The following is a 26,024-nucleotide window of genomic DNA, read 5'->3' on the forward strand; positions in this document are numbered from 1 at the left end:
AAAAGAATTTTATTTCTTCCTCTACTGGCTAGCTCATCAGGACAGTATTGAATAGAAGTTAGTGATAAAGGACATTCTGTTGTTATTCCTCATTTCAGAGAGAAAGATTTGAATGTTTTGCAATTAAGATGATGTTTGTAGGTTTTGAAGATACCTTCACACAGTTAACAGAAATTCTCTCCTATTCCTGGTTTGCCACAAATTTTTATAATGAATGGAGATTACGTTTGATCAAGTGTGAGATTTTTTTACCTACTGAAATGATTACATCATTTTTGGTTTTTATTCTAAAATGTGATATATTAATTACATTGATCAAATTTCAAATGCTAAACAAATCTTGTTTTTCTGAAACAAAACTAACTTGGTTAAAATGCATTATGCTTGTAGCTTCTGGTAACAAAGTTTTGCCGACCTCACAAACCAAGTTTGGAAGAGTTACCTCTTTTTCTATTTTCTGGAAGAATTAAATATCCTCTTCATTAACTGGCAGAAATCACCAACGAGCTATTTGGACCTAGAGTTTTCTTTGAAGTAACATTTTAATTTTCAGGGTCAATTTCTTTAATAATTAAAGAATTGTTTAGATTTTGCTACATATTCTTGTATCCTTGGCTTGCTGCTGATTCCTAGGCCAGATGGTGATCCATCCAATATGTATTTTCATCCATTTAAAGGTGTTTGTCGGTCTGCTTTTGTAGTTGCCAAGATTCTATCAGCACCAACCTTGAAATCACCCAGCTTTTAGTGCTGCCTGAAGCCCAGTCGTTAGTTACTTTCACTGCCAACACCTGCTTGTTAGCAACTAAAACATCAGTCAGAACTCTAGGACATCTATACCAGCCAATGGCTCTAAGGAAAGGGTCCTTTGAGTGACAGCTTCAGGTTGCAGGAACTGCAAAATGGAACTTTATAATAAAGTTCTTAGGGGTCCTCTCATTGGTGGGCTGAATTCCTCATGATATCCAAGTGCTATGATCTGAATGTGTATGCTTCCCCCACCCCCAAATTCATACGTTGAAATCCTAACCCCCAAAGGTGTTGGTACTAGTAGGTGGAGCCTTTGGGAAGTGATCAGGTCATGAGGGTACAGCCCTCATGAATGGCATTAGTGTTCTTATAAAAGAGAGCCCACAGAGCTCCCTAGCCCCTTCCAATGAGAATACAACAAAAAGCCTGCAATCCAGAAGAAAGCCCTTACTTGACCATGCTGTCACCCTGATCTCAGACTTCCAGACTTCAGAGCCGTGAGACGTAAATTTCTATTGTTTATTCTGTGGTATTTTGTTATAGCTGCCCAAACAGACTAAGACACCAATCTACAAATATTAGGTAGAAAACTTGCTGAATTTCAGGTATGTGGCTGAAAGTGAGTAGTCAGAGAACAGTAGCACCCTAATGAATGGTATTGCTGTTTAACTATATTCTCATGTGATAAGTCTAATCAGTCTCCTCTATATTTAGTATGGATAATTGTAATTGTTACTTGGTTACTTGTATATCTAGCAACCCAATTGGTAAGAAGTCAACACAAAAGTTTCAAGATGGGGGACTGTATTAGTTATCCCTTGTGTAACTAATTACTCCCAAGACTTAGTAGCTTAAAATAATCTTTATTATCTTAGTTTCTGAAGTTCAGGAATCAAGATGTGGCTTAACTGAGTCCTCCTGTGCTTCAGGGTCTCTCACTGGTTGTAATCAAGGTGCCAGCAGGGGCTGCAGCCCACCTCAAAGATGAACTAGAAAAGGATCCATTTTCAAGCTCCTTCAAATGGTTGCTGGCAGGATTTGGTTCCTTGTTGACAGACTGAAAGCTTTGGTCCCTCACTTGCTGTTGGCCAGAGGCTGCTCTCAGCTCCTTGCCATGTGGTTCTCTTCATAGGGCAGATCAAAACACAGCAGCTTGCTTCACCAGAGCAAGCAAACAAAAAGGCAAGAGAGTACCAGTAGAGGGAAGTAAACATCTTTTAAGACCCAATATTGTAAGAGACCTCCCATGATTTTTGCCATATTCTATTAATTAGTAGCCAATCATTGGATCTACTCCACACTCAACAAAGGGATTACACAAGGGCAAGGATACCAGGAAACTGGGATCACTGAGAGCCACTTCAGAAGATGCCTACCACATGAACTACCAGCCAACTTAGAGACAATAAGATCCACATCTCATTCATTGTATCCTTCACAGCCCCCCTACCTAGCAGACAATCTAAAAACTTTGATGTTGATTAGTGATTGAAATGATTTTTCTTTTAGTAAGCATTATTTTAATTTCGACCACCTTTATGCCTTTATGAAAGCTTCTTAAGTTGTCCACGTACTGGTGGATTTGATCTTGCTCCTGGGAGAGGAAGGAAAATGTAGAAAACTAGGTAAGTTTGAATTTGTTCTGGGATAAAAGTAAGTGAATTCTAAGATCTTTGGCTAAAATGATTCAAGCCTTTTAAGTCTTATCATCTTACGTTATCTGCCTTTATTTGACTATGAAACCATAAAATAGTCATAATTTTCAATTTTTTCTTTTTTTTACAAAATTTATAAATCTCAAAAAGTATTTTTTAAATAAATTTATTTTATTTATTTATTTTTGGCTGCACTGGGTCTTTGTTGCTGTGCACGGGCTTTCTCTAGTTGCGGTGAGCGGGGACTACTCTTCGTTGCGGTGTGCGGGCTTCTCATTGCGGTGGCTTCTCTTGTTGCAGAGCGCAGGCTCTAGCTGTGCAGGCTTCAGTAGTTGTGGCACACAACCTCAGTAGTTGTGGCGCACGGGCTTAGTTGCTCCGCGGCATGTGGGATCTTCCCAGACCAGGGCTCGAACCCATGTCCCCTGCATTGGCAGGCAGATTCTTAACCACTGTGCCACCAGGGAAGCCCTTAAAAAGTATTTTTTTTTTTTTTTTTTTTTTGCGGTATGCGGGCCTCTCACTGTTGGGGCCTCTCGCGTTGCGGGGCACAGGCTCCGGACGCGCAGGTTCAGCGGCCATAGCTCGTGGGCCTAGCTGCTCCGCGGCATGTGGGATCTTCCCGGACCGGGGCACGAACCCATGTCCCCTGCATCGGCAGGCGGGCTCTCAACCACTGCGCCACCAGGGAAGCCCCTAAAAAGTATTTTTAATAGGGAAACATTTTGAGATGTAAATACCCCAACAAATTTCACCTCATCTTAAGGAGTTAATTTCTGCCACAGCAGTCACAGAAGCCTGAATATGTTCCAAAATAGCTCAAGAGTTCTGGCCTGGTCCTGGATTTTCCTCTTCTAGCAATATTCCCAGGGCCATTTTTAGAGTTTGAGGCATTTTAGTTGGGTTCAGTCAAACATAAAGCAAACTCAAACAGATCTAATGCTTATAAAACTCTCCCTTACTCCAGCATTGGATTAAATCCAGATCATCTCATCTAAAAAGTAAAGATAATTATTTTTCAAATGGAAAATTCAATGTCATGATAAATAACCACCTTGTCCCCCTCTTTTTGTACAATTTTTTTTTTTTTTGCGGTACGTGGGCGCCTCACTGTCGTGGCCTCTCCCGTTGCAGAGCACAGGCTCTGGACACGCAGGCTCAGCGGCCATGGTTCACGGGCCCAGCCGCTCCACGGCATGTGGGATCCTCCCAGACCGGGGCACGAACCTGTGTCCCCTGCATCGGCAGGCAGACTCCCAACCACTTCGCCACCAGGGAAGCCGGTCTCCCACTTTTTAACTCTCAGAATTAGACTACAATCTCATAGGACAAATACAGTTATTGTGAGAATAAATACTGATAAAAGACACATCATTGCCATCTTACTGTTACAATAGTTTGAACGTCTATAGAAATAATCTCATGAAGTAAACTTTTTAAAATTTAAAAACTTCTCCATAATTAAAATCAAAAGACAAACAACAAACAGGAAAATACATGTAACACATATGACAAGATTAATTTCCTTTGTATAGAAAGAGCTCCTAGAAATCAATAAATTTTTAAAAATCCACCAGAAAAATAGGCAAAGGACACAGACAATACACAGAAAGGAAAAAAATAGATCCTAAATATGAAAAGATACTCAATGTCTCTCATAATAGAATTTAACATTTAAACCTACAATGAGATATGACTTGCAACTTGTTACATTGGCAGAAATCAAAAAGTTTGGTAATACTTTATCAAAAAATGGGCATTTTCATATACTATTAAGAATGTAACTTGGCAAACATATTTTTAGAAGACAATATCTATCAAAATAAAAAATGTTTAAATTAAAATACATATAGCTTTTGACCCAACTATCTCACTTGTAAGAATTAATTCTACAGATATACTCACATCTATACAGAGACGTATGTATAAGGATATTAAGGAAAAGATTAGAAATAAAGAAAATGTCCACCAATAGAAGACTCTTAAATAAAATATAATCTTTACAATGGGATATTATATAGCCATTAGAATGAGTCATTTTATTTGCATTGCTCTGGAACTCTCTCTAAAATATATTAAGTGAAAAAATTAATATATACAATGTATGTAGTATGCTATCATTTGTGGGAAAAAAATCTATTCTTTATTCATGTGCATAGGTATATGCACCCTCTGCAATGATCCATAAGAAACTGGTAAAAATAATTATCTCTGAGGAGACCTGGGGCTGAATGGTAAGAAGACTTATTTAGAACTCTTTGAACTTGTTCATGTGTATTTTTAAGTGTATTACCCACTTAAAAATATAAATCTTTTAACAACTTAAAGGCCATAATTTTCACATATGAAGCATGTTTAGTAGGTATATTGTTCTTTAGTCTAGAGGAAATGCTACATAATTAGGAATTTAAAATACTGTGAAGCACTTAAGAACATTCATTAGCATATGCCAACCTAGCTTAAATCAAATAAAAACCTCTCTTGTGTTGACAAAACAAAAAACTTTAGTCTTCATTTCAGCTGAGCTGAAAATAAATTAGGTGGGGCAATTAAAGGAACATTTTCTACCAGCCTTTCTTGCTCCAAAGACCATTACCATGTACTTGATTTTACAGATGCAAGTGGCATCTGTTACCTATTATCAGGAGCAGGAGCCTGAAGCACTTCTGCCCACTGCATCTTGGTATCAGAGTTGCTAAGGAAAACACAGTGCAGTTAAGTACTGGCTGGAACAGTGCTTTAATAGAACAGAGAAAAGACAGAAAGATCAGCTTCAGTAGTGAGTGTCAGTTTCCTATAGCCAGCAGGTCCCTCCCAGAAGCCGACACTGGGCAATTGGCCAACACACACCCTTCTTGTACAACAGAAGAACCCCATCCTCTCCCCAAAGGGGACAGATAGGCACTGGGGTTGGCCAGGTGCCATATGACACATGTACTTAAGCAGAACAAAGTAGTACACATTGAGTCTGAAATAGGGAAAGATAATTACAGACAAGGTGACAAGTCCAGTGTAAGCTGTAAGGATTCCATCTCTTGGTAAGGAAGTGTTCCAGGCCCAAGGCCCATTCTTGTGCAGGGTCAAAAGACTCCCCATAGTTTGGCTCTTTCATAAAAAACAAATAAAATTAAATTACAAGACGGTCATAGAATTATATGTTAGAAAATACACACAATTATCCTGAGAGTTTTTATCCACAGGGAAGCAACATAATGAAGAGTGAGGTTATAAGATTTAGAATCCATATTTTATCATCTATGGGCAAATTAGCAAACTTAAAATTTAAATTCTCTGAACTTTAGTTTTCTCATATGTAGTAAGATGGAGCTAATACTACTGCTTCTAAATAGTAACTGAGATAATATATGTAAAACCCCTAGCACCTGTCCTAGGACACAGGTATTAAATAAATGCTAACTTATAGGGTCAAACGTATGGGGAAATCTGGATGATATTAAGTGCTGCTTTGAATTTCTTTATAAGAAGAAAATTAGCAAATAATGAAGTTGCCAGATAGTTTTATTTAAGGCTTTATGTATCTGAATAATTGGTTAAAAAGCAAATGTTCATCATTTTTAGAGTTGCACAAAAGGAAAGTAACAGGGAAAGTAATGGCTTGCTTGTCAAATTCATTTGATGTGGGGCTGATTTCCTTAAATTAAAAAAAAAAAAATCTAAGTCTTTGGACCCTGGGGCTCTAAAAATAGCACTTGGAATTAATACTGTTCTCAGATTCATGGTTCAAGGAAGTCACTACATTTCCTTTGTTTCTTGATGCTACAGATTTAACAACATATTGGTAGAAACATGTAACTTCTCACATGGACTAGATATCAAAAGACCAGTTTGTGTACATAAACTAAACACTGAAAATGAATACATACAGATATTATGGAACTTAAATACAAACTTGTTAACAACTTGCCAGAAGGAACAAAAAACAGTATTAATAAAGAGTGGTCTTTTGCATCATTCTCAAAAATTCTTCCTCATTTATTTCTCCATCCCCATCATGATCAGCTTCATCAAGCACTTCCTGTAAAATGAAATGTAAATAGGATATGTGAAATCTATTAAAAAGGAATAATGATGTAAATGAACATTCAAATACATACTCAAAGCCAAATTTTATTTTAAATGTATTTACTAATACAACTAAAGAATATAACTATGAATTATAATAAATTATAATTGTATATGTTATATGTGAAATTATAATTATACAAATAAGTAAAATTTACCTGAAGTTCATCATCTGTCAAATTTTCCCCTAGTTCCTTAGCAACCCCCTTGATATTGTTTAGTGATATACTTCCTGTATTATCATCATCAAATAATTTGAAAGCCTTCAATATTTCTTCTTTTTCATCTTTTTCACTCTTAAAAACAGAAACAACTAAATGTCATTAGCCTTTCATTTATTTATTTGATTAGTCTGGATGTATAGGTCTTTGAGGTCTAGAACAGCAACACAGCAGGTAGCTGAGCTCTATTTACTGCTCTGACTTTTAACAATTATTCCAATGCATTCACATCTGCCCTCAAGGTATTGAAACTCAGGGTTTATTTAAGTGGAAGAGCCACAGGGTGATAAAGAAAATCTATCTTGTATTAACCTCACTAACTGAGATCCATTTCAAAAATATAAGCTCCAAGAGAACAGGGAGGTTGTCTCATTCAATGCTACCTAGGATACTGCCTGACAAAAACAGGCACTCAATAAATTGTTTGCTGATTCCAAGGCTTAAAAATGCTGGCCCTGTTCTCTCTATCCAGCCATATATCCTTATTATTTCCTAACAAAAAACCTCTTCTCCACACTGGACAGTCTTCATTACTACCCTGAAAACATCTTTAATCTTGTTATTCCTATCTATCTAAATCCTACCCATCTTTAAAGACCTAGTTCCAATTCTTCCTCTGATTCCTTCAGCCAAAAATTGTAGAAGGCTACTGCTTGTATTTCATTGAAAAACAAAATCACTACTATACCATTTTTACACTCATTATGGCCAAAAAATCTTCAAAACTAATGGTGCCGATTCCTTCTTTGTCAATTTCAGCTATCATTTTTTAAAATTTCTTCTTTCTTTGGTTCAAATCCTAAGGCCCACATTGCAATCTGAAATAGAAAGCAAATAAATTATAATAGGCCACAATCTCATTCCTAGCTCTTAAACTACCTATTAATTACTAGGTTCTCTCTTTTTCACTATGGACTAGGCTTAAACCTAGAAAGTCAGGTCAGCAGCCTTAGGTTCCAATCCTACCATGCCATAGGATGTCACTGTCACACGATGGGCTTTGGCCTACTGATTCATAAAACAATAATAAAATGCCTAACAAGATACTGTTTTGTTGATGCAGGCCAGGCATGCACATACACTGCAGGGGTAGGTGTCTGCACTGAAGAGATTTTATATCAAGCTTTCAGAAGGCTACTGTTAAAGAAAGATTTAAAGATTGCAACAAAGCAATGATAGTTTTTCAAGATGTTTTGGAATTATAAGTAATTTCAGAACGTTCAATTCTTTCACATCTCTGGTTCCAGACCCAACAACATCGAATAAATCAAAGTCCTCTTTAATTTCTTGCTTTTTAGTTTCATTCAATTTCTGCTGCTCTTTTCTTCCGTTGGCCTGAACTTGTGCAGCAGTTGGATGCCTGTAATAAATACACACGTGGGTAAAAGATAAACTGTGTAACTGGAAAAAGTACCAGAAGCAGAAGAGTTAATGATGAACTAATTAAATATAATAAACATATTCAAGTATCCTATTCCCTATCATATAATGAACTTCAAGAATTTCCCCCTTTCCCTTTGCTAACATTTGTGATTTTAGTTATTCATATCTTGCTGGAAAGCCTGGTTCTTTTTTACATCTTTGGTTTTTCCATCAAATTAGTGACTTTTGATACAGAGAAGAGGCAAAGAAGACATGCTAGAATAGTAGATGTTATGTCAGAAAACAATTGGCCTTACTTGGTATATCTTTTTTTTATTTTATTTTATTTTTGGTTGCATTGGATCTTTGTTGCTGTGCGCAAGCTTTCTCTAGTCGTAGTGAGCGGGGGCTACTCTTCATTGTGGTGCGCAGGCTTCTCATTGCAGTGGCTTCTCTTGCTGTGGAGCACGGGCTGTAGGCACGGGGGCTTCAGTAGTTGTGGCACGTGGGCTCAGTAGTTGTGGCTCACGGGCTCTAGAGCACAGGCTCAGTAGTTGTGGCACACGGGCTTAGTTGCTCCACGGCATGTGGGGTCTTCCCCGAGCAGGGCTCGAACACGTGTCCCCTGAATTGGCAGGCAGATTCTTAACCACTGTGCCACCAGGGAAGTCCCTTACTTGGTATATCTGAGCAGCAGTGTTTAAGGCATATTTACTCTCATCTCTGCCTGTATGTCTCATAATAAAATTTATTTTGTGAGACATGGTTGATTGGAACATCATTTCTTTTCCCACCTTCTCACATACTTTTCTATGTTGCAGAGACTGAGAAATGAAAAAATACATTTTCCAGGTTAAAAATTACTCCAGGGACCTGGAGAAGAATAAATTTTGGACCAGTTATCCGTATCTGGGGAAGATGGAGGTCATCTTCCTGCTACTTGCCATGTTCTGCTGGCAAGCAAGGTCCCAGAGTTACTCCTGGGATTCTTCTGCAGCCTCATTTCAGTATCTTGTCTCCAGCTCTGGGTTAAGAAGCAGTAGTGGCAGAGACTCCACGACCCGTGTATCTAGACGCCAGCTTCACATATCTTAAGACTGGTTGTGGCAGCATCAGATTCTTGATCCCTGGACTGCAGATACACTCATCTTCAACAGTTCCAGTGGCAGAGTTCGTAGCTCTCCCGGCCAGTTTTTTCAGAGTTCTGGATGTCTTTCCTAGAGGCCCAGGCCCTCCAACGGTTTTAAAGCATCTTATTCTCTGTATTCAACTCATTTCTGGCTAGAGAGCGGTTTCTGTCTCCAACACCGTTGGTGGTAGCAGTTACTGGGGTTGAGGAGGGGAAAAAATGAACTGGAGAACTGCTCTTCTGTCTCTAGAGTTATGGACAGTGCGCTTCCTTTCGGCGATGAAGGGAGGGGTTACTAATGACAGTCGAGGATCATGAAAGGAGGAGAATAATACATTTCATAAACTAAATTCCTTCCTTGTTCCGGGGAGAAACTTCAGCCCCAGCCCAGCCCCAGTAAGTGGTTGCAGCTTCGCACTCGCCATGTCCCCGACCGGCGCCCTCAACCGGGATCTCCTGGCTTCACCCGCCCGCCGCACAGCCCGACTGTAGTCTTCACAGCCTGCTAGCCGTTGCTAAGGCCGCTCTCGCCGACCTCTCTGCGGCCCCGCCCACACAGGCTTGTCCCCACTGATTGACAGTCATGCCACCCAATGGTCAGAAAAGAAGGTCCTTGAGGCCATCCCCCACTCTCTATTCTCTACCAATAGCGTAACGCTATGCCTTTCCCAGGCTACCATTAAGCAGAACTTTCCGTAGGGTTTCTTAGCTATCAGAACTCTCCGTTAGCCCAGCTGCGCCCGCGGCGCACTTGCGCAAAATGCGAACCGGAAGGGAAGATTCTTTCCCCGGGCGTTTTGGCGTCACAGTGCCAGGCAGAACTTCGGGGAACTGAAGCCTCCTGTAGGGATGGAGAAAAGAGCGAGGTTCGTAGCGAGGTGCTTCTACCAACTGCTAAGTCTTTGACGGAGATGTGGGGATATATTGTTTGCTTTTCTAAGCTCGTGGGGCCGGGGGAAGGGATGAGCCTGGTGGGACTGGTGAATTGGTCCAGCTTCGGTTTACCGGCCGGATTACCAGAGGCGGAGGGGACTGCCCTTACCTTGCGCCGCTAGGCATCCCTCAGCCTCCACAGTGCCTGGGGCTTGGCCTTTAACGACTTCCCTCCTCCTTGGTTCACAGCGATTCTGGCCTGGTAGGCAGAATTTCTTTTTTTTTTTTTTGCGGTACGCGGGCCTCTCACTGTTGTGGCCTCTCCCGTTGCGGAGCACAGGCTCCCGACGCGCAGGCTCAGCGGCCATGGCTCACGGGCCCAGCCGCTCCGCGGCATGTGGGATCTTCCCGGACCGGGGCACGAACCCGTGTCCCCTGCATCGGCAGGCGGATTCTCAACCACTGCGCCACCAGCGAAGCCCTAGGCAGCATTTCTTTACAGGAGGGGTGTGGTGTGGGCACGGGGGCAGTGCGGGTCTTAGGGTGCACATGAAGACTCCCTGCATAGGAAAGAGTTTTTACCAGTGTTGTAGAGTTTATTTGCGGGGTTGGACTTTGGACCCACCCATAATCACCATCAGACTTTCCCACGCCCCCGACATTCTCACCCACAGCCGTTCAGTTGGTTGAATCCCAAGATTTGGCCGGTTTTCCAAATATGTCCAGCATAGATCCGCACTGAGTCCGACGTAGGTAGCCTGAAAATCCACTTGACTGAGTAACTGTCGAGATTCAGATGCCATATAACTGCTGTAAATCAAAGCAATTTCTTGGCCAAAGGGCCAGACTTGCTGGTTCCGCCCAGTTCTGAATCTGGTCTGGGACCAGCTAAAGGGTGAAGGGGAAGGACTGAGGTGGTAGGAATGAAGAGGTGATAGTCTCTTAAATCTTCTAACGCTTAATCGCTTACACATCAGGGCTCTTTTTTATGCCTCCTGCAGTGCCTTTATTTTCTAAAAATCATACAGAATTCCCCAACAGTGGATTCAAGAAGAACATTAAGTTTTGCCTAGGTTTTTCCCTTTATCCCACTTAACTCCTTGAAGGTAAGGAAAGAAAAGTGTGCAAAGAACGTTCTTGAAGTAGTCTCCCAAGTCACTTTTCCTACTTCAGTTAGTTGAAACATGGCACATTTTCCAAAACCATCATCGTTTCTTGCTCACATTATATACCAGGCAGACACCCAAGCATTGTAATAATTGATCTAAAATAAGCCCAAAAAACAAAACCTCATTAGGATTCTGGAAAATAGGTAAAGTTATTCTAATATTAGAAGTAATTTTTCTGTGTAAAGTTACCCTAGTGGAAATTTAAATGATGCAAATTCAAGATGGTTCATGAATTAGGTAAAATATTCAGTCACTTAATTATAGTATATTGATTTTTCAGGCCATTAATCTCACTGAGAAAGTTGCTCTTGATTAGTTTCAAGGACATATACCTCTTCTTTACTACTAATATTAAAGGGATTTCTGAGACCAGAAATGAATAATGACCAAATATGTAGAAACAATTCTAATTTTTAGGCTCTCCTGGATCAAGTTTGATCTTTTTTTTTTTTTAAAGCTTTTTTTTTTTTTAATTAATTAATTTTATTTTTTGTCTGTGTTGGGTCTTCATTTCTGTGCAAGGGCAAGCAGGGGCCACTCTGCATCGCGGTGCGCGAGCCTCTCACTGTTGCAGCCTCTCTTGTTGCGGAGCACAGGCTCCAGACGCACAGGCTCAGTAGTTGTGGCTCACGGGCCTAGTTGCTCCGTGGCATGTGGGATCTTCCCAGACCAGGGCTCGAACCCGTGTCCCCTGCATCGGCAGGCAGATTCTCAGCCGCTGCGCCACCAGGGAAGCCCTCAAGTTTGATCTTATGGCAACTAAAAGGCTGCGTAGTATGTTCACCTGCTTTTACATCATTCTGTGATTTAGGCTTTTCTATTTGGGACATTAACTTCTAGTGAAAATGATTTTTCAATTACAGGCTCAGATTGCAGTTTCTAGGTCTTAGGTAGGAAGTACTCAGTCTTGAAAAATAGCTGTTACTAATCTAATTTTACTATAGAACATTAATAATATTAATCTGGAAAAATGTTAAACCTATTATCACTCTTAAATCTACTAAATTTATTTAATGCTTTCTACATATCATGTACTCTGCCATGTATTGGGTGAGTTTGAAAGGAGCTGAGTGTAGAGTATAAAGATGAATGAAAGCAAGGAACCCACAGAGTAGTGGGGGAGATAGGCACAGACATAAAAACAGTATTTTTAATTCAGGGTGCTAAGTGCTTTAGTAGATGTGTGTAGACAGGACTTTGGCAGCCCAGGAAGGAGGTGCTACTTCTCCTTGAGGCATTGGAGGAGGCTGTATCAAAACTGTGGCATTTGCCTTGGGTCATGAAAGATACGCCAAGGTGAAGAAAGTGTAGGATATTCAAATCAGAGTATAGTATGTGCGGAAATGAAAGTAAATGTATGTTGTAGTGTGACTAGATCATTGGGTTTATAAGGAAAGGTGGAAGATGAGCCTTATAAATTAGATTGAAGTCAGATTATGGGACACCTTTACCTAGGTAAAGACTTTATTTTCTAAGATGAATAGTTGTTTTAGGCAGTGGAGTGATCCGATTAGGTTTGTGCTTTTCAAAGATAATTCTGACCACCATGTGAAGGAGGAACCGTTTTGTGGGCAATTAAAGGGCCTCAACCAAGGCAGTGCCAAATAGCAATCATGTCGACTCCAGAGGTGGTAGAACCTTAAATTTATGGTGGAGGAATACTGACAATGGCATCTGTTTAGTCTTATTTCAGTTCTGTACTTGAATGTAAGATAATAAATGTGGTGAAAACCACATTGTCAAATATTTATTGAGTACTTGCATTGTGTCAGACAGTGTTATCAGTATATGGGATACGTCAGTGACTAAAACTGCCCTTCTGGGAATTATATTCCAACAGAGGGACGTAGTCAATAAATAGTAAATAAATAAGTAGAGTATGTACTATTTTATAAGGTGATAATGTTGTGGGAAAAGAGAAATTAGAGCGAATAAAGGGAATCCAGAATGTAAAGGGAAAAGAGGAGTTTGCAGTGTTAAATAGGATGCTCAGGATAGGCCTCGTTGAAAGGGGGAGATTTGCATAATTGTATAAAGCTGTTAGAGCTTCCCTGGTGGCGCAGTGGTTGAGAGTCCGCCTGCCGATGCAGGGGACATGGGTTCGTGCCCCGGTCCGGGAAGATCCCACATGCCGCGGAGCGGCTAGGCCCGTGAGCCATGGCCGCTGAGCCTGCGTGTCCGGAGCCTGTGCTCCGCAACGGGAGAGGCCACAACAGTGAGAGGCCCGCGTACCGCAAAAAAAAAAAAAAAATAGTAGCTCCCAATCTCCGCAACTAGAGAAAGCCCGCGCACAGCAACAAAGACCCAACACAGCCATAAATTAATTAATTAATTAATTAAAAATAACAAAAGTAGAAGCAATCCAAATGTCCATAAACAAAATGATAGCTACCTACATACATACATACATAAAAAGGAATAAAATACACATACTACAATGTGGATGAACCTCAAAAACATTATGCTAACTGAGGGGGTTGGAATGAATTGGGAGATTGGGATTGACATATATACACTATTGATACTATGTATAAAATAGACAACTAATGAGAACCTACTGTACAGCACAGGGAACTCTACTCAGTGCTCAGTAGTGACCTAAATGGGAAGGCAATCCAAAAAAGGGGATTTATGTACACATATAGCTGATTCACTTTGCTGTACAGCAGAAACTAACACAACATTGTAAAGCAGCTATACTCCAATAAAAAATTTTTTTAAAACATTATGCTAAGTGAAAGAAACCAGACACAAAGGGTCCCATATTACATGATTCTATGAAATATCCAGAATAGGTAAATCCACAGAGACAAGAAAGCAGCTTGGTGGTTTTCAGGGGCTGGGGGGGAGACATACAGGGAGGGACTGCTTAATGGCTACAGAGTTTTCTTTCGGGGTGATGGAAATATTTGGAACTAGATAAAGGTAGTGGTTGTACAACACTGTGAATGTTCGAAGTGCCACTGAATTGTATCCTCTAAAATGGTTATGTTATATGAACTTTACCTCAATTTTTAGACTAAAACCATAAAGCTTTTAGAAGAAATATGGAATGTCCTTTGTACTCAGGGGTAGATGAAACTTTTAAAAATAGAACCTAATAACCATTAAAAAAAAGACAAAAGGACTAACAAAATAGATTGCCAGGCAGTATTAAGGGCCACTTGCAGTGTGGAGTCATGAACTTAAAATGACACCAGTCAGTGTGGTTGTGTGTGTTTTTCTGTTTATTTTCAGCTGCCCCAGGGTAAACATGGAGTAGACAGAGTTGGATTTCATCAAGATTAGTGGCTTTGCAAGGTAAGATGAACCAAAAGAGAGACAAGGAATTTGAGAGTCTATGTACAAGAGAGTGATTATAATCCGCAAATGGGAACTTAAACTGGGTAAGCAGAGAATTGATAACATGGGATGGAGGACAGCAAAAATATGGTAAGATAAGAGAGCTGTAAGACAGGATGGGTCTCAGAATTGTTGGAGTCTAGAGTATAATTTGATGCTGTCCAGGGATATACCTGAGTATATCAAGAGTTTTATTTTTATTTTACAGAACTGAAAGTTTCACAAAAGAGGTTTTGAAGCTGAGTTCAAACAATTTGTTATATGTTTTCTTAGGCTGTACTGGGTTTTCTCCTTAGTCCTTGAAAGGCTCTAGGAAGCTACTCTTGAGCAACAGGTGCTGTGGCTTCCTGCTGATCCTAAGGTGTATCTGGAACTGTGGAGCTCTTCAGAATCAAAGATGACTCTAGGCATTATAGGAACAAATTTACCAGTGCTGTGGCCAGCATTAGAAGAAAAGCAAAAACTCCGAGAGTTGTTTGCTTTTTGATATTTTGGATTTAAAAGGTTGTGGTAAAAAGTATGCTTGCGGGACTTCCCTGGTATCCAGTGGCTAAGACTCCGCGCTTCCAATGCAGGGAGGGCCGGGTTCGATGCCTGGTCAGGGAACTAGATCCCGCCTGCTGCAACGAAGATCCCGCATGCCACAACTAAGACCTAACGCAGCCAAATAAATATATATATTTTTTAAAAATATTAAAATATGTATATATATGTACTTGGAGAATTATAAAGTCTTAGAGTTGGAAAAGAAGTGTATGTTATCTACAGTTTTAGCTGTAGTGCTTTAAGAGCCCATACCTCACAAGACAGGTTATTTTATTACAGACAGCTTTTCAATTAGAGGGTACTTCGTTAAAAAGTTCTTTCTATTGGGCTGAAGTTTTTGTCTTATAACTTCTTCCTATTAGTTTTAGATGTGAATTCTGAAATATTACCTGGAAAAAGTCTAATTGCTCTCAAACTTCCTTTTTTTTAATTTAAATTTATTTATTTACTTATTTATTTATTTTTGGCTGCGTTGCATCTTCATTGCTGCGTGCGGGCTTTCTCTAATTGCAGCGAGCGGGGGCTACTCTTCGTTGCAGTGCGTGGGCTTCGCATTGCGGTGGCATCTCTTGTTGTGGAGCACGGGCTGTAGGCGCGTGGGCTTCAGTATTTGTGGTGCACAGGCTTAGTTGCTCCGTGGCATGTGGGATCTTCCTGGACCAGGGCTCGAACCCGCGTCCCCTGCGTTGGCAGGCGGGTTCTTAACCACTGTGCCACCAGGAAAGCCCTCGAACTTCCTTTTAAACAGTACTTTTCCTCCCTTTATATTCTAATCAATAGCTAAATCCATCCTTTACCTCCATCCCTCTTCCACATTTCTCATCTAGATAACCATGGCCTCTCTGCCTTCTGTCTGGCACTCATCCAATCAGTTCTCTACACTGTTATCAGAGTGGTAATATATCCAAAACACTAATAATAAATAATAATTTTAATATTACTTAATTTTAATATTATTCAGTTTTATATTATAAATTTATTATTGTTATTGCAAGTACTCATAAAGCACTATGTGCCAGACACTGTTCTAAGCAGTGGACTCATTTACTCCTGGTAACAACCCTATGAAGTAGATTCTGTTATTCTCCTCATTTTTCAGACGTGAAAACAGGGTAAAGAAGTTAAGAAACTTGCTGAAGGCTACACAGTTAGTAAGCAGTGGAGACAAGTTCAGGCCCAGATTCAGAGTACATGCTTTCAGACACTACATCAAGCTGTTTCTTCTTCTCCCCCGCTTAAAGCACTTTCATGTTTCCCGTTATAAGTAGGGTCAGGTTTGACGTGGCGCATACTGCCCTTCACGATCCAGCCCCTTTCCTCTTCTAACGCTTCATGTCCTACTATTCCCCACTACTTGCTTTATATTCCCGTGAAACTAAATTACTTGTATTACCCAAGTACACTGCGTTTTTGTCACATATATGTGTATTTACTACTACCTCCTTCAACTTCCTAATTATTTTTTCAAATTTTAATGCTGTATCATTGCACTGACCATACTTAATGGAAACTACATATATCAGAAACTCCTCGAAGGCAGGGACTGTATCTTACTTTTCTTTTATAACCATGAATTGCACTGAATAAAGTTCCAAGTTTTAATTTTATTTGCAGATGATGATTCATGGTGATGGCTTGCAGGGTCATAAACAAAAGAAGGCACGTGGGACTTCAACAGCTTTCATCGTTTGCAGAAACAGGAAGAACTTTCCTAGGCCCAGTAAAATCATCCAAATTTATTATAGATGAAGAGTGTCATGAAAGTGTGTTAATCAGTTCAACAGTAAGGCTTCTTGAAAGTTTGGATTTAACCAGTGCAGTGGGACAACTTCTCAGAGAAGCAGTTCAAGCACAAAATAACACTTACAGAACTGGAACCAGTACTCTTTTGTTTCTTGTTGGTGCATGGAGCAGTGCTGCTGAAGAATGTCTTCATTTGGGTGTCCCCATTTCATTAATAGTGTCTGTAATGTCAGAAGGCTTGAATTCATGCATTGAAGAGGTAGTTTCCCTTCAAGTACCTATCCACAATGTATTTGACCGTATGGTTAACACAAAGACATTTTCTGGACCTGAAACATTTAGTGTCGGCATATACCCTTTTCTCCAAATCCCTTCGGGTACTGGTTTGATACAGAATGAGCATGATCTCAAAGATGTTGCCTCTCAGTCATTGGCCATTTACAGTCTTTCTGGGAGACCTGTTAAATCACCTCAACTCTTTAGGTCTCAGGATAAGGTTGAAGCAGATGAAAACACATCACAAACTCCTCAAACTCTGAAAAACAGTCTGCTTGCAGACACCCGCTGCAGAAAGTCAGTACTAACCCACAGTAGACATTTTAGTAGGACAGGTAATAATCAGTGGATAAGCAAACCAGATAGAGTTCTAGAACAACTTAGTGCAGCTACTCCCAGGACTTACAGATGTGATGATTTGGTGGAGTTGGAGGTGGGTTTGAGTCACGGAGGTCTCAGCAGTATGAAGTTAGTAGACGAAGCAGTACGGCTACAATATCAGAACGCAGGTGTGCAACAAGGCAGCTGTACGGTGCCATTTCTTTTTGACATTTCAAGAATCTTCACTTGCTGCTTACCGGGCTTCCCTGAAACTTTTTCTTGTGTCTGTCCAGGATATATCACTGTTGTATCAATATCTAGTACTGCTCTGATCAAGGAATTGCAGAATCAGCCTATTCGGGTTGTTCTTGTTGAAGGCGATCTCACAGAGAATTATCGCCACCTGGGATTTAATAAGTCTGCAAGTATTAAAACAGTATCAGAAAGCTTGAAGGTTCAACGAGACGGCTCAGAAGAACTGTGGACAGATCATGTGTTACAGGTATTAACCAAGTTCAATGTGAACCTTGTCCTGGCACAAGGAAATGTGTCTGAACGCTTAATTGAAAAATGCACAGACAGCAAGAGGTTGGTAATTGGATCAGTGAATGGCCATGTAATGCAGGCTTTTGCAGAGGCTTCAGGAGCAGTGCAGGTGACCTACATTACACAAGTGAACGAGAACTGCGTGGGCAGTGGGGTCCGTGTGACCATCTGGAGAAGCATTCCCTTTGATGCTGCAGATGAGATTAACAGAATGGCAATCATGTTAAAAACAGAAGGAATTAATTTGGTTACAGTAGTGCTGACTAGTCCAGTCACTGCCCAGGTGCAAACCAAAGAAGATACCTTCTGGACGTGTGCCTATCGTCTGTATCAGGCTCTAAAAGAGCAAAAGGTCTTCCTTGGGGGTGGCGCAGTTGAATTTTTGTGTCTTAGCCATCTTCAGATTCTTGCGGAGCAGTCTGTGAATAAAGGAAACCAAGGCTGTTCAGGATGGCTTCATAATACTTCCTCTTGGCTGGCCTCATCTGTGACACAGTACAGACCGACTGTGCTTAAACTCCTGGCAAATGGATGGCGCAGATACCTTTCAACTCTCCTGTATAACACCGCCAGTTACTCATCAGAATTTGAAGCCGGCACATTCATTCAACATCATCTACAAAATGCTACAGACTCTGGCTCTCCTTCATCTTACGTCTTGAATGAATATAGTAAACTAAATAGTGGGATTTTAAATTCAGACATTTCAGATAAACTGGAACAGATTCCAAGAGTTTATGACATTGTTACACCAAAGATTGAGGCATGGCGCCGAGCTTTGGATTTAGTACTGTTAGTTCTTCAGACAGACAGTGAAATTATCACTGGACTTGAACAAACGCAGGTAAATTCACAGGAATCAGAGGGCTTTTTATTTTTGTAGTGTTATTGGCTAAGTCTTTGGAAAATAATCTTTGGTAATATGTCACGCTAATAATAAATTTTCTAGTAGCCAAGTTACAGTTTCTAAAATGCCAGCTTTTACCAAGAGAAAATAATTGATGTGTGTCAATAACTGTACAGAGTCGGAGATTTCACCCTACTTACAATTTTGTTCTCTGTTTCTATATTTTTATTCTGTAGCTGGACATGTCTCTTTTTTTAACATTTTATTGGAGTATAATTGCTTTACATTGTTGTGTTAGTTTCTGCTGTATAAGAAAGTGAATCAGTTATACGTATACATATATCCCCATATCCCCTCCCACTTGCATCTCCCTCCCACCCTCTTTATCCCATCCCTTTAAGTGTTCACAAAGCACCGGGCTGATCTCCCTGTGCTATGCGGCTGTTTCCCACTAGCTAGCTATTTTACATTTGGTAGTGTATATGTCAATGCTCCTCTCTCACTTTGTCCCAGCTTACCCTTCCCCCTCCCCATGTCCTCAAGTCCGTTCTCTACCTTTGTGTCTTTATTCCTGTCCTGCCCCAGGTTCGTTACAACTTTTTTTTTTTCTAGATTCCATATATATGTGATAGCATACTGTATTTGTTTTTCTGACTTACTTCACTCTGTATGACAGACTCCAGGTCCATGCACCTCACTACAAATAACTCAATTTCGTTTCTTTTTATGGCTGAGTAATATTCCATTGTATGTATGTGCCACATCTTCTTTATCCATTCATCCGTCGATGGACACTTAGGTTGCTTCCATGTCCTGGCTACAGTAAATAGAGCTGCAGTGAACATTGTGGTTTATGACTCTTTTGGAATTATGGTTTTCTCAGGGTATATGCCCAGTAGTGGGATTGCCGTTCACCCTACTTATAATTTAACAGGTTAGCCTGTTGCTGTTTCATGGGATGCTACAGAATACACAAGATGCTTGGATCAGAGGCAAAGGGCTTTTATTATTCACAGGAAAAGCAGTAGCCAGAGCTTCAGGTTGCTTTGCATCAGTTCCCCAGTTCTCTACATCCCACGAAAGCAACACAGAGGGCCACTGATGGCAGCCCACACACGCAGTGTGTTGTGTTACGGAAGAGGAGCACTTGGGGTAGCCACTGCTTTTACAGTAAGCAGAAACAATCCCTTTCTTTGTCCAAGGGCAGTTGTTCCCTCATGCCTCAAGGCTGCTCAGTGTAAACACAAGCCTGAGACATGGGCTGGGTAAAGATAGGCCTGGCGTCCTGAGAAAGTCTGCAGTATCACTCAGAGCCATAGTGGGTAGCCTTCTCCAGAAATTCACTCTTCAACCTGATACGTTCTTGGCCAGACTTGAATTTTCATGTGAGTATGCCACTCTGTCGGCTACTCTGATTAATCTGGCAAACAGGTTGCTTAGTCAGTACCAAATCTATTCAGTTGGTCTCACCTACCAACTAAATCAAGGCTACTAAAACAGACCCCGAGCAGCAGGGTGAAGCCAGGCTGCAGTACTGACCTCACTCATGTTCCCAAGGGCCTTGAATGTAGTCAAATTTAAGTTCCAAGGGAGGGCCAGTAGGCCTTCTTATTAGCCAGAATGTAGCCTAAGACCAATTTGTTATCCATTATGAACCACGCAAGGGAACTTTGACTGTCTTACCTGTCTTTGGTGTCATTGCCAAAAATAACAGGAGGCAATAGATGGGCCAAAAGTCAACTCCCATCACTAGTGGAGATCTTTGTGGCCCATTTTCCCCACGTACAAGCACATAACCGCAATAGGCCCAGGTCACTGTATATCAGGATTTCTTGTTAAACCTGAACTGAATCACCAGTATATAAATTTGCTTAAGTCACAAAGGTAGTGTTACCCAGTAGTTTCAGCCTCAATTGCCATGTATGGCAAAATCCAAGGCCACTCAGGCATTAAGAGAAGTCAGATTGAAACAAGGTTGTCCTGGTTCCTGTGTTTGTAAGTGTTCTTAACTGAGAGCTGCCATTGATGGCATCGTGTCCTGCCTCCTGTACCAAATAAGAGGCTTAACAAGGAGTTGAGCCTCCTTTGTGGTGGTGGCTTGTGGTGGTCAAGGAGATAAAGCGTTTGCTTGTTTGACTCCCAGAGGGATGAGTGCTGTGAATCTCTCCAAATGGTATCAAGGAACTTTCCTTGGCAACCAGTGTTCTGAATTTTGTTCCGGTTTATCGGTCACTCCTACTGGTAGAGGTAGATAACACCACAGTCAGGGCCATTGAGACAGGCTTCTAACCTGTCAACCACAGAACGTCTGTATATCACCTGTATAGTGAACATCGGAGGCATCAGAGCACAGAGGCACACACTCAGTCCCACCCTGTGGATGGGTTAGGATGGGTCAGGGCATGGTGGTGGCTGGCCGGAAGCTTGTCTCATTTCTCTACTTGTAGCAATACCCCGCGTGAGAGAATCTCCTCTGGCACTTAATGAGCATTTAAGTTCAAGCACATAACACCTCGATGCCAGTTATGTATTTTCATGATAATAGTACATTGAATTGGGCCGTTGGGACCCACCCACAGGGTCACTTTTTTCCTTTACTGCAAGATTTGCTCCAATCCTGTCAGTTACCTTTAGTCACTTTTTCCCCCTATGGAAACATGGACCAAGAAGTTTAACACTTTCGCATTAGGGGCTTTAACAGTTGCCAAGAGTTGGTGTTATCTCCTTGACGGGTAGCTCAGGAAGGAGCAGAGGGTGAGGGCGGCAGGCAGGGAGGTTTTGTTTTTGGGGTTGTTTTTTTGACTCTGCATTTCAGTGTTGGTGCCAGCTTCTCCCCGTGCCCTTCCTAGTGTCTGGAGAGCACCCAGGCTCCAGGGATCTTTTTCTCTGTCCTCCGCTGACCACTGCATCTCCCCAGTGCCCTGCAGTCCTGGGTACCTTGGGCCACCCTGTGCCCAGTAGCCACGTCCCTCAGGGACTGGGCAGCATGGTCCCTTGGGCACCTGTATCTAACAGAGCTATAAAAGTTTGAGTCACTTTCTTCCCCAGAGTTCCCCCGTTACACTTGGCTTTTTCCGGACAACAAATGACTTCAGGGTGGAGGGTGCCGGAGGTATTAAGTGTAGAGGGAGAGAACGGCTCCATGCCAGGAAGCAACACTTTGTGTTTACTTTTGGTTTTGATCAGCTGCCCAACTTGTGCTCAACAAGCTTGTATTTTTGGTCTACTCAGAGTTGTATTTCCTCAGCCACCGGTGGTCCAGTGGTTAAGACTCCATGCTCCCAAGCGCAAGGGGTGCGGGTTTGACCCCTGGTCGAGGAACTAAGATCCCACATAAAAACGTTGTATTTCTTCCTTGCTGACAGCATTTCTTTCAGCTCTGGGGACCCCTTGACTTGGTGGCTGCAGCCGGTTTCTTCTCAGGTTGTGCCATGGGGCACGCTGCCTTGTTGTCGTGTTCACATTCTTCCTTCTCCCACCCAGCATGAGTGGGCAACAACCAAGACACCATTTGGTTGTATGACCTCTCTCTCATACTTAGTCTCCAAATGTTCATTAACAGGTAGACAGTAGGCAGCCCATAATCCCCTCCCCCTTACCCACTACTTGAGTGAAAGCATTCACTATGGAACCCATGGAATCATATCTCTTAACCCCACCCACTGGGGCTCATCTTTTCCAGAGAACCGTGGTTCTCTCAAGTTAAAACTGGCAAGAACTATGCAGGGTCTGGGATTTTGCTCTGTTTACAAGCTAACAAGTTGGCCTATTAAAATTTCATGCAACACTGGCAGAAGACTCGAGACTCCTGGGTCAGAGACAAAGGACTTTATAAAAGTAACCAGAGCTTCATGTTAATTTATGTTGGTCCCCTGCGCTCTCAAGTCCCTCAGGGGTGACATAAGGAGCCCATGATGAATGTCAGCACACATGGTAGTTTGTGTTACAGTAGAGGAACACTGAGCTCAGGCGATTCACAACTTTTTCTTTTTTTTAATTTATTTTTGCTGTGTTGTGTCTTCTTTTCTGTGCGTGGGCTTTCTCTAGTTGTGGCAAGCGGGGGCCACTCTTCATCGCGGTGCACGTGCCTTTCACTATCCCGGCCTCTCGTTGCGGTGCACAGGCTCCAGACGCGCAGGCTCAGTAGTTGTGGCTCACGGGGCTAGTTGCTCCGCGGCATGTGGGATCCTGCCAGACCAGGACTCGAACCCGTGTCCCCTGCATTGGCAGGCAGATTCTCAACCACTGCGCCACCAGGGAAGCCCCCCGATTCACTACTTTTATAGTAAGCACAAGTAAGCCTATTCTTAGTCTGGAGAAAGATATTACATCATCATTCAAGGTTGCTCACTGCAAACACAGACTTGAGAAGTGGCCTGGAAAAAGAGGACTCAATACCCAGCAAGGACATGCAGGGATGCTTCGAGCCCATGGCAGACTGCCTGTCCCAACGAAGTCTCTTTTGCTACTTAGCCATAAATTGAACATTATAAGGCCTGAATTTATGTGTGTAGTTTTTGGAAATGAATATTAGAAGAGCTCTGAGAAAATAATCGTATTAATTAAGTTACTCATTACCTATCATGTTCCAGGCACCATTCTAAATTCTTTATGTATTGCATTAGTTTGCTAGGGTCACCTCAACAAAGTACCACATACTAGGTGGCTTAAACAACAGAAATTTATTTTTTCACAATTCTGGAGGCTAGAAGTCTGAGATCAAGGTGTGGGCAGGGCTGGTTTCTTCTGTGGCCTCTCTCCTTGACTTGTAGATGGCTGTCTTTTCCCCGTGTCTTCATAATATCTTCCCTCTGTACCTATCTTTGTCCAAATTTCCTCATCTTGTAAGGACACCAGTCATATTGGGTTAAGGCCTACCCTAGTGACCACATTTTAACTTAAGTACCTCTTTCAGGACCCTATCTCCAAATACAGTCACATTTTGAGGTACTGGGGTTTAGGACCTCAGGGTATGAATTGGCGGAGGAACACAATTCAGCCCATAACTCATATGTAGTCTCAATCTTTGCAACATCTATTTTCTGCATTTTATGGTTGAGGAAATTAGCTTAATGAGGTTAAGAAACTTGCCTAAGTAATAGGTAGTAGAGCTGGAATTTGAACTAAGGTTTTATCTGGCTCCAAAGTCTATATTTCTGGGCTTCCCTGGTGGCGCAGTGGTTGAGAGTCCATCTGCCGATGCAGGGGACACGGGTTCGTGCCTCGGTCCAGGAAGATCCCACATGCCGCGGAGCGGCTGGGCCCATGAGCCATGGCTGCTGAGCCTGCACGTCCAGAGCCTGTGCTCCGCAATGGGAGAGGCCACAACAGTGAGAGGCCCGTGTACCGCTAAAAAAAAAAAAAAAGTATATATTTTTAAGCATTAATTGTGATATGAAGCTTTTTTTTTTTCTGTAAGGTAACAACAAAAGAAAAGAGAATGCCTGGTTTATTTACAGAGCTACTTTAAATGTATCAGAGAATGTAATTTGATTATGTTCATGCTTGGGTAAAAGAATATCATTTTTGGTTTGGTGCTTGTCTTATAATGTGAGAACTTTGCACAGATAATCATTCCAATTATACATACCGTCTTTGTTCACAGTTAGAATAATAACAATGTTGAGTATTGAACTGTTTTTAAAAATAAAGGATATTATTTTACTTGAGTAGATAGCGATACTTTTATTCTCCCTCTGTATACTATTAACACGTAGTTTTTGTTAAAATAGTACGAAGATTATGAGTGCCACTAATATTCACATTGATGTTCAGCTCATTGAATATAGTTTTTTTTAATGAAGTTCGTATTTGCATGTATTCATACTATTAAGTACTGAGTAGATCTTGTAATAAATACTTTCCTTTGAAACTAGAAGTCTCACTCTAATATAGATTTTGTAAGTTTGTTTTGTTCCCAGATTTTAAAAAAGCTTTGTACTCTCATGTGGTTTATCAGCTGTTTTTCTAATTCTTATAAGAAATACCTTTAAATTTTAATTACTCGAGGGATTTTTCTGTCCTTGCAAACTGAGGACAGTCCCTTGAAAAAACTTGATTCATCTAAGTAAGTGGGGTTTTCAAGAAACCCTATCTATAAGCAGGTATAGACATTTCTTAAAAGACCAGTGCAGTGTTGATATCTTTGTGAGACCAACCTGCCTCTTGAATATTACAGACTACAAAGAGGTTTGCAGTTAACTTACCTCTACATTATAGCCCATTTTCCCAAAGGTAAATAACGCCTCCTGGACCAGGGGTTAATTAGTTCTTCAAAAAACAATCTTTAAAAAGATTCCAGCAATGGAATTGTAGGAAACGTATTCCAGATTATAGGCAAGTGTGCCTGCCCACCCAGAGGCTGGAGAGTTGCAAGATCAGCAGAAGGGAATTGGGAAGCAGCAAGAGTGAAGGGGTTACTGACAGGTCACTGTGAGCTACAGTCCCCAAAATTGCTAACAAGTACTTCCAAAAGGAAAGGAAATATGAATGGAAAAAAAAGTGTAAGCAGGTTTGAGAACTAACCCACGGGCATCACATTCTGGGTGAGTGCAAAACAACAACAAACAAAATAACCCCAACTCTATGTGTCTATGTTGTTGCCTGAAATTAACAGACTACCAGATATTTCTCCTGCAAAGATGGGTTTATTCAGGATCAGCAGAGAACTGCAATTCAGGGTCTGCAACCGTGGAGAGCCACATGCAAGTTCCCCACGTGGCCAGGGCAGGAGAACACTTTCATAGGGAGGAAAAGGAAGTTGGAAGGGTTTCAGCAAAACAGAGTCCATGGCTTTTCATTGGCTGTGTCCTTGCCAGCAAAGAAGATGAGTTTGTCTTCTTCCTGTTGGGCTCTGCTATTGTCCCAGGGCATGAGAGCTCCCGTTCTGGTCTCCCAGCTCTATTTAATTGAGGTTTCTGTATTACTATTATTATTTTTTTACATAGCAGATGTAGGAGAATTGACTAGTGCTGTGGTGATCTAAGCTCTGAAGAATATCAGAAATATCCAGCGCATGCTGTAACCAAGCAAAGGGCTCGTGTGCACTCAGTACAGAAAGCCAGACTCTGGCAGCCAGAATTTTCAGTGAAGTAAGGATGTATTGCAGGGCACCAAGCAAGGCAGTGGGAGGCAAGCCCCAGATCCACTCCAACTTAGTCT

At 41.4% G+C, this 26,024-nt stretch overlaps 2 protein-coding genes across 2 annotated transcripts; one reads left to right on the forward strand and one right to left on the reverse strand.

Annotated features, from left to right (window-relative positions):
- Window positions 1-6,351: 6,351 nt before the first annotated feature.
- Window positions 6,352-10,259, reverse strand: LOC136123254 (centrin-4-like). Its single transcript, XM_065877279.1, is given in 7 exon segments — window positions 6,352-6,441; window positions 6,647-6,784; window positions 7,398-7,478; window positions 7,480-7,527; window positions 7,928-8,069; window positions 9,952-10,041; window positions 10,243-10,259. Coding segments are annotated over 7 exon segments (606 nt in total).
- Window positions 10,027-19,014, forward strand: BBS12 (Bardet-Biedl syndrome 12). The gene is made up of 3 exons (XM_065878055.1): window positions 10,027-10,066; window positions 14,480-14,542; window positions 16,745-19,014. The coding sequence occupies exon 3, from the start codon at window positions 16,755-16,757 to the stop codon at window positions 18,897-18,899; it is 2,145 nt and encodes a 714-aa protein (XP_065734127.1). The 5' UTR covers window positions 10,027-10,066; window positions 14,480-14,542; window positions 16,745-16,754; the 3' UTR covers window positions 18,900-19,014.
- The last annotated feature ends 7,010 nt before the right edge of the window (window positions 19,015-26,024 follow it).

Source organism: Phocoena phocoena, chromosome 5, assembly GCF_963924675.1.
Source record: "Phocoena phocoena chromosome 5, mPhoPho1.1, whole genome shotgun sequence".
Classification (NCBI taxonomy): Eukaryota; Metazoa; Chordata; class Mammalia; order Artiodactyla; family Phocoenidae; genus Phocoena; species Phocoena phocoena.

Bases quoted from the DNA above. Each gene is read 5' to 3' on its own strand.
- BBS12 (XM_065878055.1), top strand. From the start codon at position 16,755: ATGGTGATGGCTTGCAGGGTCATAAACAAAAGAAGGCACGTGGGACTT.